Genomic DNA, 12,353 nt, shown 5'->3' with positions numbered 1-12,353 from the left:
AGTTGGCGTGTGCACGTGTGTGCAAGCGAGTGGGTGGAGTGTGTGCAAGCGAGTGCGCACGTGCGAGTGTGTGCGCGTGTGTGTGAGTGAGAGTGGGAGTAGGTTGAGAAGGGGAGGTGCCCAACGAGGACAGAGCCCCGCTCCCCGAGGGGCTACCGCTCCCAGGCCCCCTGGACCCCCAGCCGGGACCCCCGCCCTCCCAGGGCCCTGCCCTCAGCCCTGCTGCCCCTGCGCCCACAGGATGGTCCGGGAGCAGTGCTGCCACAGCCAGCTGGAGGAACTCCACTGTACCACGGGCATCAACCTGGCCAACGAGCAAGACAGCTGCGCCACGCCACATGGTGACAACACCAGCCTCGAGGCTACGTTCGTGAAGGTGAGGACCCGTCCTCCCACCCGCAGCCGCCCTGCCCCCCGCGGGAGGCCTGGGTGCTCTTCTGCCTGCAGCACCTGCCCAGGCCTGTCCTTCTGAGCAGCGGGGGGGACCTCGGGTCCCCCACCCCCTGCACTTTAGTCAGTAAACCCTGGACGACCTGGAGGAGACAGGGACAAAGGGACCCAGGCTGGCCCTGCGGACGTCCAGTCCCCGGGCTTCCAGCGGAATGCAGAGATCAGAGCAGAGGCTACCTGAGCTCCGGGGCCGTCAGAACCCTCTTCACGGTTCAAGGCAGACCCTCCCACCCGCGTCTGCCAGGAGCAGGCGGCCCTGAAGCTTTCCTGCCCGCCAGGGCGAGGTGGAGCCTGGACCTCAGAAGGGGCCCCCACTGGGGCCTCTGAGAACACACGACCTCCCAAACTGCCCTAGAAGAGAAGAGGGAGGTTCAGAGAGGCCCCCACTCCAAAGTGGCCTGGCCAGGGGCACTTTCAGGACCAGCAGGGGAGGGGTCTGGAGAGGCAGCCCTAGGTCCATCGGGCCTGGGGGGAGGTGAGCGCTGAGCGAGTGACATCATCCGTCGTGGGTCTGCGCCGGGTCCCTCCGGGGCCTCTGTCCCCGTGGAAGGTTTGCATTTTCCCGTGGGGGTGGAAGAGTTCCTGACCACTTTCTGGGCCTGAAAACTGCAAATTAACTAGGTTGTCCCTCCCTCACCACCCACTGCGAGAGAAAAACAAGCCCGACCAGAAGGAGCTCTGGACAGTTAACCTGGGCAGCTGGGTTCCCGTTGGAGCTGCATTTCCAGGAAGAAAGATTTCCCATTACCCGTTAGGAGGGCCAGGAAGCGATCTCAAGGAGCATGAATTGGAATGGAGTCTGAATTCTGGGAGGGAGGTCCTCCACCCACCCTCAGCCTTTGTGGTCCTACATGGGAGGAGGCTTCTGGCATGAGGGAGCTGGGTGGGGCCAGAGTAGGGAGGTCTGGTCAAGGGGGCCCCCAGAGCCAGGAGCCTGGGCGTCCCCTGACCGCCTCCCCAGGCAGGGCTGGGGCCCTGCAGACGCTGTCTGCCCAGCAGACAGCTCTGCCCTTGTCCCCAGACTAGAGAGAAAGGGAGGTGTGGAAAAGGCATGGAACATTCTAACGGGAGTAGGAACAGGCCACTTTGGCAGATGGGTGATTCGTGTTTCCGGGAAGGCTTACTCATGCCCTGGAAGGTGGAGGCGGTAACCGGTGCCCCGCTCTTTCTGGCACGGAGGTTGTAGAACCAGCGGGATGGAAGACCCATCAACCCCCACAGAAACTCAAGCAAAGCCACACCTCCTGGCTCCTGCTGGGGGCCTTTTGGAAAGTTCTGTGCCTCTCTTAGGGATAGTAAGGACTGAAATGGGGCTCTTCGTATATCAGGCTGAATGCCGTCCCCGGGGTTCAGGTGTCACTTTCAGGAACACCGGGGTCCAGGTGACAGGCAGTGATTCTGTCCCTCGCTTGATGACTTCTCTGGAGGTTCTCGTGCTTTTCAAATGCACGATGCGCTTCCTGCTGCCCAGATCACCTGCATTCGGGAGGGAAGAGACAAGTGCGTATTCATTTTTCCGGGCATGGTAGAGAAATCTTAGACCACACACCAGGAGGGGACCCTCGGGGAGCGCTTGTGTGACCCTCAGAGGGTCCCTGTTATAGCTAATTCCTCCTGGAGGTATGTGAGTGGGGCGGGGCGGGGATGTTGGGGGGGACAGTCTGGTGTGGTGGGGTACGTGTTGGGTGCAAGCCCCTTTAAGGTTCCTTTCAAAACCCGGAGGAACCTGGGAGATCTGGGGGGCGGAACGCCTCAGGCTTGGCTTGCTGAGCTGCTTACTGCCAGGGTTCAGAAGAGAGAGCGAAGTCCCACAGTGCCATTGCTGTGCAGGCTGAGTGGATACGGGGCCCAGGGCAGCACGGGGGCTCTGCCGTGTTGGGCGGCTTCTCCATCCCGAGGGTCCACCTTGTTTGCAGAGGTGCTGCCACTGCTGCCTGCTGGGGAGGGCGGCCCAGGCCCAGGGCCAGAGCTGCGAGTACACCCTCATGGTCGGCTACCAGTGTGGCTTGGTGTTCCGGGCCTGCTGCGTCAAGGGCCAGGAGACGGCCGACTTCGCCCCCGGGGACATTGGGGACATCCAAGAAGCAGGTAATTCCCCCCCCCCCCTTTTTTCCCTTTTGGCCAGTGCATTAGTCAGTGTTATCCAAAGAAACAAACCCAGTAGGATGTGCGTGTATATGAGAAAGAGATTTATTTTAAGGAATTGACTCACTCAATTGTGGGGGCTGGCAAGTCTGAAGTCTGCAGGTTTGGCCAGCAGGCCAGAGACCCAAGAGAGAGCCGATGTTGCAGCTCAAGTCCAAAGGCCATCTACTAGCAGAATTCCTTCTTGCTTGGAGGAGGTCGATGTTTCTCTGAAAGCCTTCGCCTGATTAGACGAGGCCCACCCACATTATTGGGGGCAATCGGCTTTACTCAAAGTCTGTTGATTTAAATGTTAATCTCATCTAAAATAAAGTCACGGGCGCCTGGGTGGCTTAGTTGGCGGGGCGCCTGCCTTTAGCTCATGTCATGATCCTGAAGTCCCAAGATCAAGTCCCACATCAGGACCCCTGCTCAGCATGGGGTCTGCTTCTCCCTCTGCCCCTCACCGCTCTCATGCTCTCTCTCATTCTCTCTCTCTCAAACAAATAAATAAAATCTTAAAAAAAATAAAATAAAATGCAGTCACAGCAAATACAGACTGGTGTTTGACCGTATCTCTGGGTACTGTGACCCAAGCAAGTTAACACGTAAAATTAACAGTCACAGGGAGGGGGGGGGCACACCTGTTTGCTGTTGTTTTAACTCAGCACAGACTGATTCTAGGTGTCAGAGCAGTTTCGTGTTCATTACCTCATCTGAGAGAGCCACTGCCCTAGAGTGGGACCAAAGACTTGGGATCCCGGATCTGACAAATCTGGGTTCATGTTTCTGTCCTAACATGTATTTTAAGTAAACTGATGTATCCAGACCTCAGTCCCCTCATCTGTGAAATGGGGATAATTATAATCCTGCTTCATAAGGTTTCTGGGAAGATTATTTGGGAGAATGAGTACAGAGTGTTTGGGGTGACTCCATAAATGTTCGTCCTTAAGATTCTTCCCTGTCCCTCCAACAGCCCTGGGCTGGTCAGCATGGTGGCCAACCCTGCTCTCATTTCACGGATGGAGGGCCTGATGCTCAAGGTCAGATGACCAACACACAGGGGAGGGAGAATGCTGGCCTTCCGCCCCTTGGCCAGTGCCCTTTCTCTCTCCATCTGGTGCCAATGACATGTCGACAAGAGGCGGGCAGGGTTACCACTCATTACTAGCTGGCTGTGCTCTTTTAACTAATAGATCTTTATTCTATGGCAGGGTCAGGGGAGTATCTCCGCTCTATCAGGTCAATAAAATGCGTCCTGGTCCCCGGCAAAAAAAAAAAAAGGGGGGGTGAGTGACCCCAAGGATAGCTTCAAGGGAGCTTGGGAGGGTTAAGGGCAGGAAGGCCTTAGGAAGGAGGAGCTCACAGACCCGTGCTCCTTAAGTCAGGCTGCCCATCATCCTAGCTTCATGACCCCAGTGGCTTTGTGGTCCTGGGTCAAACAGACCAGTCTCTCTGTTTTTAATTTCTCATGGATGCCGTGGGGCTGATTTCAGATATCTCAGTCATAAAGAAGGTCTGGAACCACATTCTGGCTCCCTCCTTGACTTTTGAAACCCCAGAGATAACATTTTCACTTTAAACAAACCCAAACTATTCGTCCTGGTGGAGAATTTCTCCTGTGTCTCTGGGGAGGATTTTTGTTGATTTATGTCTTGTTTCCATAACAATCTTTGAGCTTTGCTGCCGCTCCAGATGTCTTATTTCTCTTGTCTTTTATCTGCTTCAATTCTTGCCCCTGACTTTTCCCCCAGAGTCTATGTGAGGACCCCCTGCCCTTCCTCCTCGCAGATACAGGCGTGCCTTCCTTCCTTCCACGGGTGTTTGTCACAGGCCTACTGTGTGCTGCCGCGAGGCCACACAGAGGGTCCACAGACCACTACTGGCCTCTAACAAACTAAGTACATGAATTGAGAGTAAGCTTTTAGAAACTTTTATAAGCCTTTGATAGCATGACTTATGTCTGTTTCATCTAAATGGGGGCCTATTTGTTCTCATAACTTAATTTTTCTGGTAATTACTTTATATTACATGTTATCAAGGTATTGGCCTATGATGGGGGAAAGAGCCCTGTCCCTTTACCGCAGAGAGTTTGGGAGGAAGTGTGCTGGGCCATATATTGGCTATCCCCATTCTACAGATTGGGAGGTAGAGGCTGGAGAAGCCCAGGTTTGGGATTCGCTTTCTGGCAGAAATGGTGGTGTCTGTGCCAGGCTCGCTGGCTCCCACAGAACACCATGCAAACCTCGATGGCCTCCTTTCCCGGGCAAGAGGTAGCCCCTCACGGGTTCTTCTGGCCGACACCCCGGCCTGTGCCCCGCCTCGACTGAATGCCCCAAGTGAGCCAAGAGTCCCCAGGTTGAATGACCATGGCAAAGGCGCTCCCAGCCCCCTAAACTAGAAGAGACGATTCACACTCTAAAGATCTTTTTGCTTAGTTTCTGGCCAAGTGAAAGGTTTACTTAGGGACCCTGACCATATTTTAACAGCCCCGAAAAGAGACTGCCTTGTGCCTAGTGTATATGAGTTATGTTGTATTGAATTTTTAGAGTCATTATTAATATGTTTCTTCTTGATGATGCTTATTTTTCTGGTGTATTGTTACACACTCACTGTGGGCGTTTTAGAAGATACAGAAAGCAGAGGGAAGAGGAAATTGACACAGAGAAATATTGTTTCCATTAGGTCACATTTCCTTTCCTTGTTTTCTCTCCGTCTCTTTTGGCTTCTCACACACGGGCGCGAGTGTGCGGTGGATGAGCTTGGATTTATTTCCCGCCCATCGCAGTCATGCCAGGCTGCGACTCATGCCTGAATTGTGATCGCTGCTATCCTCTCTTGTGGAAGGGGCCTCGACTTCCCAGAGCGTGGTTTCCGGGTATTTTTAGGGATCCTTCCCTCCCTTGGCTGTCTTATGCAACCTGGAGGGACGAATCCATTTCTTTTCTTCACCCAGAACTACCAGTGGAAAACCACCCTATTAGGTTAAATTAGGGGACCCCACTGGTCCCACTGTCTCCCTTTGCCCTGTTGAAGTCTCTGTTGAGAGTAGGGGCCTTGTCTCTGCCGAGTGCTCGGCCCACAGAGCAGATGCTCAGACACCTCGTCTGAACGAACCCAGTGAGTGACTATTGATGACCCGCACTAAATTGAGTTTTGCAGGCAGACTGTATATAGTTATTTATTTCCTGGGGCTGCCCTAACAAAGCACCACGGACTGGAGTTGGGGGGGAGCTTAAACAACAGGAATGTTCTGTCTCCCAGTCTGGAGGCCAGACGCCCCTGATCAAGGTGTTGGCTGTCTGTCTGAGTCCCTCTGAGGCTGTGGGGCAGAATTGGCTCCAGGCCGCTCTCCTGGCTTCTGGTGGCCTTGGGTACATGGATGGCTGTCCCCTCCCTGTGTCTTCACATCAGTTGCCTCTGTGTCCTCTTTCCTCTTTCTATAACGATGCAGACATACTGTCTGGGGGCATGCCTTCACTCGCCTTAACTCGATCATCTGCAAAAACTCTTCTCCAAAGGAAGGTTACATTTGCCGGTACTAGGGGTTAGGGCTCCAACATCTTCTGAGGGGGGTGACACCGTTCAACCAACAACAAGTTTTTACCGGGTGCATTGTTTAAGGTTTGGGGGCCATGGCCCGGTTTAGAGCAGGACCGTGACTACATTTGCTGAAATAGGCAAGTAATGTGGAGTGCCTAACATCCCTTGGCAATCCCTGAGCTCCCCAAATGGGCATGACTGCCTGGTATTTATAAGGAGATAAAGTGGGGTGCCCGGGTGCCTCAGTCTGTTAAACGTCTGCCTTCGGCTCAGGTCACGATCCTGGAGTCCTGGGATCGAGCCCCGCATCGGGCTCCCTGCTCAGCGGGAAGTCTGCTTCTCCCTCTCCCTCTGCCTCTGCCTGACGCTCCCCCTGCTAGTGCTCTCTCTCTCTCTCTGTCTGTCAAATAAACAAATAAAATCTTGGGGGGAAAAAAAGAATATTTTTTAAAAAAGGAGAAAAAGTATTCAGGGTTTCTGCTGAGACACGATGGCATGCTGCATTTGTATACATGTCCTTTTTGCCTCTCTTTCCCCTCAGCCAAGATTTCAGAGATCGAGGAGGAGCAGGAGGACCCATACCTGAACGACCGCTGCAGAGGTGAGGCCCTGCTACCTCCCAATCCCACTGGGAGTTCGACCTCAGGTTTCGCTCAGGTTCACATGGGAAGAGCCCTCTGGCTGCGGGTCAGCTCAAGTCTGTCTGCCCTCCCCGCACTCCTGGGCTCCCACCTTCTCTTTCCCTTCGAGCTGGGGCCTGGTGGGCTGATAGGGAGGGGGCCATGTGGGAAGCAGGCATCAGAAGTGCCCCCCCCAGACACAGCACCCACCTAAACAGGGGCTCTGCGAAGGGTGAACACCCGGGGAGGGGGGAGCGTTACTTGACTTTGGGTCCTGGAGCCCCAGAAGGTGCCGTGGACTGTATCCATTTGTCTGGCAAAGGAGATGTTTGCAAATTAAAAGTGAGTGGGGCCTGGCAGGTTTGTTTTTCATGTGATAAAACGTTATTTCTCCTTCATGGAACATTCCCACATGTCTAGACTGGCAAGTCTGCTCCAAAGCTCCATTCGGAGGCTTGCCCTGTGGCTGGAGCATTGATGGAGGGCCAGTGTAATCACAAAATGATGTGGTCAGTGCACAGTGCCAGTCCGCACAGGGGCGGGGGTGGGGATGCGGGGGGGGGGGGGGGGGGGCAGGGAGCCCAAAAACCCCCCGGGGGGGGGGTGTGGGAGGGCCTTCCTGGGGAGGATGTAGCTGGTTTGCGAGGGGTGAGTGTGGGTTAGCCAAGAAAGTACCACTGGACAGAGATTTGGGCAGCAGGAGTGGAGACATGTGGACCCAGACTCGGCGTGGGTGAGTCTGGTGGCCATGGCAAGGGGGAGGGGGGTGGTGGGGGATAGAGGAAGAGGCTGGGGAAGCAGGCAGAGGCCCACAGGCCCTGGGCAGCAGTCGGAGCTTTGGTAGCATCTTTAGCCGGTAGAGGTTTGTCCCGGTGAGAGTCGCTCTTTGAGCATCACTCAGCGGCCTGCAGGAAGTGTGGTTGGAGTGGGCAGGGGGGAGGGGGGTAGTACCAGGGACAGTCAGGGAGCCAGGTGAGCTGAGGGGGCCCGTGGGGCCTCTGCAGGGCCTGGCCTCCCTCACGGGACGGCCCCCTCTGTGTCTGTGCTGGGCGGCAGCATCCCTGGCTTCTCTGCCCGGCCTCTCCCGGCACCACTACGACCTGCAGGGATGGCCCAGCCTGCCGCCATTTTGTCGGACCAGGGCTGGGACCTGAGGCAGCCGCCCCAAGGTTGTCCAGGGCCAGATCCTGGGGTGGGGGGTCTCGCGTGGGAAGGGAGTGGTGCTAGGTCGGAGAGGGTGGGCTCCAAACCGGGGAGCCTGCCTTTGTGTATTGTCCGCCCTGAGGGCGCCTGCTCCGGCCGAGTCCAAAGAGAACTGGCAACCCAAAGGGCCTCTCGTGTGTGTTGGGCTCCTGGCTCACATTCGCTCTGATCTGCTCTGGTTCCAGGCGGCGGGCCCTGCAAGCAGCAGTGCCGAGACACGGGGGAGGAGGTGGTCTGCTCGTGCTTCGTGGGCTACCAGCTGCTGTCCGACAGCGTCTCCTGTGAAGGTAACCGTTGCCGTGCTCCAGCCGCAGCAGGACGGCACGCACGCCTTGGCTTGGCACCGGGCAGGGCCCACCCTGCACACCCCCGGGCCCCCCTCGGAGGTGAAGAACAGCATTCCCTGGAGTCTGCAGCGCACGGCGCCCAGCCACGGCTCTCCTGCAGGAACGCACAAATACCGCGTTGGGGAGGAGGGCTGGCTTTGGGGTCTGACCGGGCTCTGAATCCAGGATCTGCTCAGTGGACCCGGGCACGTCCCTCAGCCTCTCTCGGCCCCTCCTGTCCGAGGTGGGGGAGACGGAGCAAGGTGATCGCCTCTCATAGGGGCCTTACGGATCACGTGGCTCGGGTCCAGGGCCTGACACTTGCTCCGTGGGTGCTCAAGGAGAGCAGTAGATCTGAAACCGAGCAGGGGAAAGAAGCCATTGCTTTTGATTTGGTGGTGGGTGCCCAGGACCCCGACTCGGCACGTGCGTGGGGGACTGGACAGATGGCTGGGGACCAATTGCACCACGTCTTCCGGGACATTCCTTTTGATAAAGCTCGGGGGTCCGTGGTTCCTGCTGGTTACTCCTGCTTCGCCTCCATCTCTCCTAGATATCAATGAATGCGTCATGGGCAACCACAACTGCCGGCTTGGAGAGTCCTGTGTCAATACAGTGGGCTCTTTCCGCTGCCAGAGAGACAGTAGCTGTGGGACTGGCTATGAGCTCACGGAGGACAATGACTGCAAAGGTATAACATGCTTCGAGTCTACACACCTCAGCTCCCCGGGACTAGATAGGATTGCTGGTAAAGCAGCACTGGGCTCCCGGGGGTCTGGGCTCCCCGTGACTGCCCAAGGGACACTGGCCGGTTGTGTCTTTGGTAAAGATTTACCTTCTGGACCGTAACGTTGAGTTAATGACAGTGGTGAGTTTGCATTTCTGGAAAGGCTCAGAGCAGGATCATTTCAAAACGAGACCAGAGGTGAATTTCAGGTGCTCACATGTGCTTTCTCCCCGCAACACCCCCCCAAAATATTTTCTGTACAACAGCTGCCTTCCATCTGACTCCAGGCTTCCTTGAAGTTCAAAGCATATTCTCTTCCGCTGCATAAAAACATGACATTTTTGGCTGCTGGCCTTTCCCCGCCAAGCCATAGATGTGATTTGGCAGATAAGGCTTTGATGAGGATCTATTAGAACATAGTTTTCTTCTGAGGGTTTCCAGCCCTCCCGAATGACAAAACCACTTGTGTGAAAATTTTGGTTGAGTTACGAGGGTAACTCAAAAGCCAGGCACACCCTCCTGACGTCTGACGGCCTTTGGGCAAGCTCACTCCACTCCACCCTCGCTGGGCGGTTTGGACCCTGAGAACCCAGGGGCCCAGCCAGCTGAGTATACACTTTTGAACACTTGACAGCCATGAACTTCAGGGGAAGGGCAGCCAACGTGTCTGATCATGACAATCACCATTGTTCATGTTTGGAAGATTATGACGATTTCAGAATGAATAACTTTATAGGGACAGTGTTTATTGCCACTAAGATCATTGCTTATTATCTAAACTAAACATGCACTTAGCCTAAAGTGAAGAAAAAAAAAAATCCCACATACTGCCAGGAAAATGCCTGGGATATTTATTATATAACAGAAAGTTTGCCTCATAAGAGCCTTGGGGGAAGAGAAAGAGTTTTCAATCTTTAGCAATATGAGCATTATTGGGCTAGCTAAGGCGCCTTTTTATGTGACCTCTCTATTGGAATGTTTTGGGTTGTAGTCTGAGTAATGAGCATTAAAAAAAAAAAAAAACAACTTTCTTGTGATTTTTAAATGTTGTATGATGCTTCTGGCAGGACTCTTGCTAACAATTTCCTTTTTTTATGACGTACCAGATATTGACGAGTGTGAGAGTGGTATTCATAACTGCCTCCCCGATTTTATCTGTCAGAATACTCTGGGATCCTTCCGCTGCAGACCCAAGCTACAGTGCAAGAGCGGTTTTATACAAGATGCTCTAGGCAACTGTATTGGTAAGACACTGTCGCCAGGGCTGGCAGGGTCCCCCGGGCGGGGCCGATGCCCCAGTGCCGGGCCACGTCTCTGCGACGTGAGGGGCCGCCGAGCAGAGGTCGGCAGGCACATCCTATAAAGGGACGGGGAGCAAACGCTGAGGCCTCGTGGGCCGTCCGGTCTCTGTTGTGGCTACTTAGCTCTGTCGTTGAAGCTGGAAGGCAGCCACAGACAACGTGGATGAATGGGCGGTGTTGTGTCCCCATAAAACTTTATTTACAAAAACGGGTACAGGCAGGGGTTGGCCCCAGGGCCAGAGTTGAGCAACCCCCGGGTTTAGACGAAACCCCCGGTTTGGCTTCAATTTTGGAGTCAGAGACACCTGGTTTAGAACTCAATGACTTAAGGTAATTGACTTCCTTCCTCTGACTCTTAATTTCTTCCTCTATAAAATGGGAAGAATCGTAATATCTGCCTTAGAGGCTTGAGGCAAGGATCGAAGAAGAGGATTGTGAAGAGTCTGGTGTACTAAAGATTTGTTTTAAGAGATACTCTGTGTTAGTAGTCAGTTTCGTAGAGAGAGGAGAGGAGCACGGGAGGTGCAAAGGGCCTGGGGCAGGGGAGTGGGGAGCTAGTGTTTACCGGGCAGGGAGTTTCAGTTGGGGAAAATTAAAAAGTTGCGTGGTTGGATGGTGGTGATGGTTTCACAACAGCACGAACGTAGTTGATGCCACCTGTCTGTAGACTTAAAAATGGGGAAAACGGCACATTTTCTGTCACATATATCGCACCACAAAACCCCACAAAACTACTCTGTTGCTATCAGAGAAAGAAAATCCCGTGGGAATGTAGTAAACTAGTAAATGCAGGAGGCCTGGCGAGAGGCTCAGGTCGGGGAAGCAGCGTGCGGGAGGGGCAGGGAGCCGAGCGGACCAGTTACCTGCTCTGTACACGGGGGGTGACTCCCCTTTCTAACCACCTGGCTCGGTCACTGTGTGCTGTTGGCCTTTGCGTCCAGATCCGCCGGCCTGGCCTTGGCCTCTGCTCAGCAGAAGCTTCTGGGTCCTGCCTTTGAGGGTAGGAAGACTTCTCTCCCGATGAGAGCTGCAGATGCCATCTGTTAGAGCCACCCTCCCTGGGGGCTGCCCCGTTACCCTCTTTGAAAGGTTGACACCTCGGGGAGTGAGGGATGGCGGGTGTCTGTCTGGCTCACCCGCTCTCAGAGAAATCTGTATTGATCTTTGATTTGAAGTGGTAGTTTGGACTGAAAGGTCTCCTAGCCTTTTTTTTTTTTTTTTTTTTACCACCCTGGGATATTTAAAGACAAATAGAACAGTGACCCTCACTTTGGACAGGGGCCTCCTTGGAGCCCTGCCCCAGCCTCCTTCTTTAAAGCTCCCCTGTCATCCCGTGCGGGCCGTGTGGGGAGGCTTCGGAGCTGGGGGGCGGGGGAGGGGCTCAGCTTGGCTGGGCTTGGCCCCTCACCAGCTTCCACCCAGTGCAGGGGACCATGCTGCTGACGGCCCTCCCAGGGCCAGCAGGGAGGAGGGGCCTGCCCGGACTTGCCGTGCACTTGGAGGGGGCTCTGCCGAGGAGGCTGGCATCTGTTTGGGATGGAAACCCTGACTCATGGCAAAACCAGCCCCGATTTCCACAAAGGAACATTGGCAAGTCTCAGCGTGGCCCCCTCCTCCCCCTCTGTGGGGTGCAGACTGTGCAGGGACAAGGTGTGAGAGTAGCGGGAGGGGACAGTCCCCTCGGTGTCTTCCCCTAGACGCAGGGAGAGCCCGGGTGAGTGGAGCTAAGCCCCAAAGGAGCCCCACCCGCCAGCACCTGGTTATGTGGAGGGTTTGCAAACCAACCATGAGGTGCCCCTCATCTCAGCCCTGGGGCGGCCCCCCTTTTCATGTGCCCACACTCCTTGCAACCAGACTCAGGATTCTTTCTTTAAAATTTTTTTTTTAATTTCAGAAGTTTTATACATATATATATCTTTATTTACCAAAATGCAAGCCAATCCCGAAGTGCAGAAAGGAAACGCTTCTCTCTTGCTCAGCAGTGTCTGTGTGCCCTTCTGGGCTCCTGCTGTCTGGAGACTCTTTGTTTCTGATACAAATGGAGCCAGACTGAGCTGCA

General features: G+C 54.8%; 1 protein-coding gene across 1 annotated transcript in view; it reads left to right on the top strand.

Moving 5' to 3' along the window:
* The window catches only part of FBLN1 (fibulin 1), an 82,877-nt gene that overhangs the window by 22,454 nt on the left and 48,070 nt on the right, over positions 1-12,353 (top strand). The window contains exons 3-8 of the mRNA XM_021687810.1: positions 241-376; positions 2,367-2,538; positions 6,659-6,718; positions 8,126-8,227; positions 8,820-8,957; positions 10,100-10,237. Coding sequence (XP_021543485.1) covers positions 241-376; positions 2,367-2,538; positions 6,659-6,718; positions 8,126-8,227; positions 8,820-8,957; positions 10,100-10,237 — 746 coding nt within the window. The remainder of the gene's footprint in view (positions 1-240; positions 377-2,366; positions 2,539-6,658; positions 6,719-8,125; positions 8,228-8,819; positions 8,958-10,099; positions 10,238-12,353) is intronic.

Source organism: Neomonachus schauinslandi, chromosome 5 (assembly GCF_002201575.2).
Source record: "Neomonachus schauinslandi chromosome 5, ASM220157v2, whole genome shotgun sequence".
Lineage (NCBI taxonomy): Eukaryota > Metazoa > Chordata > Mammalia > Carnivora > Phocidae > Neomonachus > Neomonachus schauinslandi.
The sequence above is the reverse complement of the archived record's forward strand: the minus strand, read 5'-3'. Positions and strand labels throughout refer to the sequence as shown.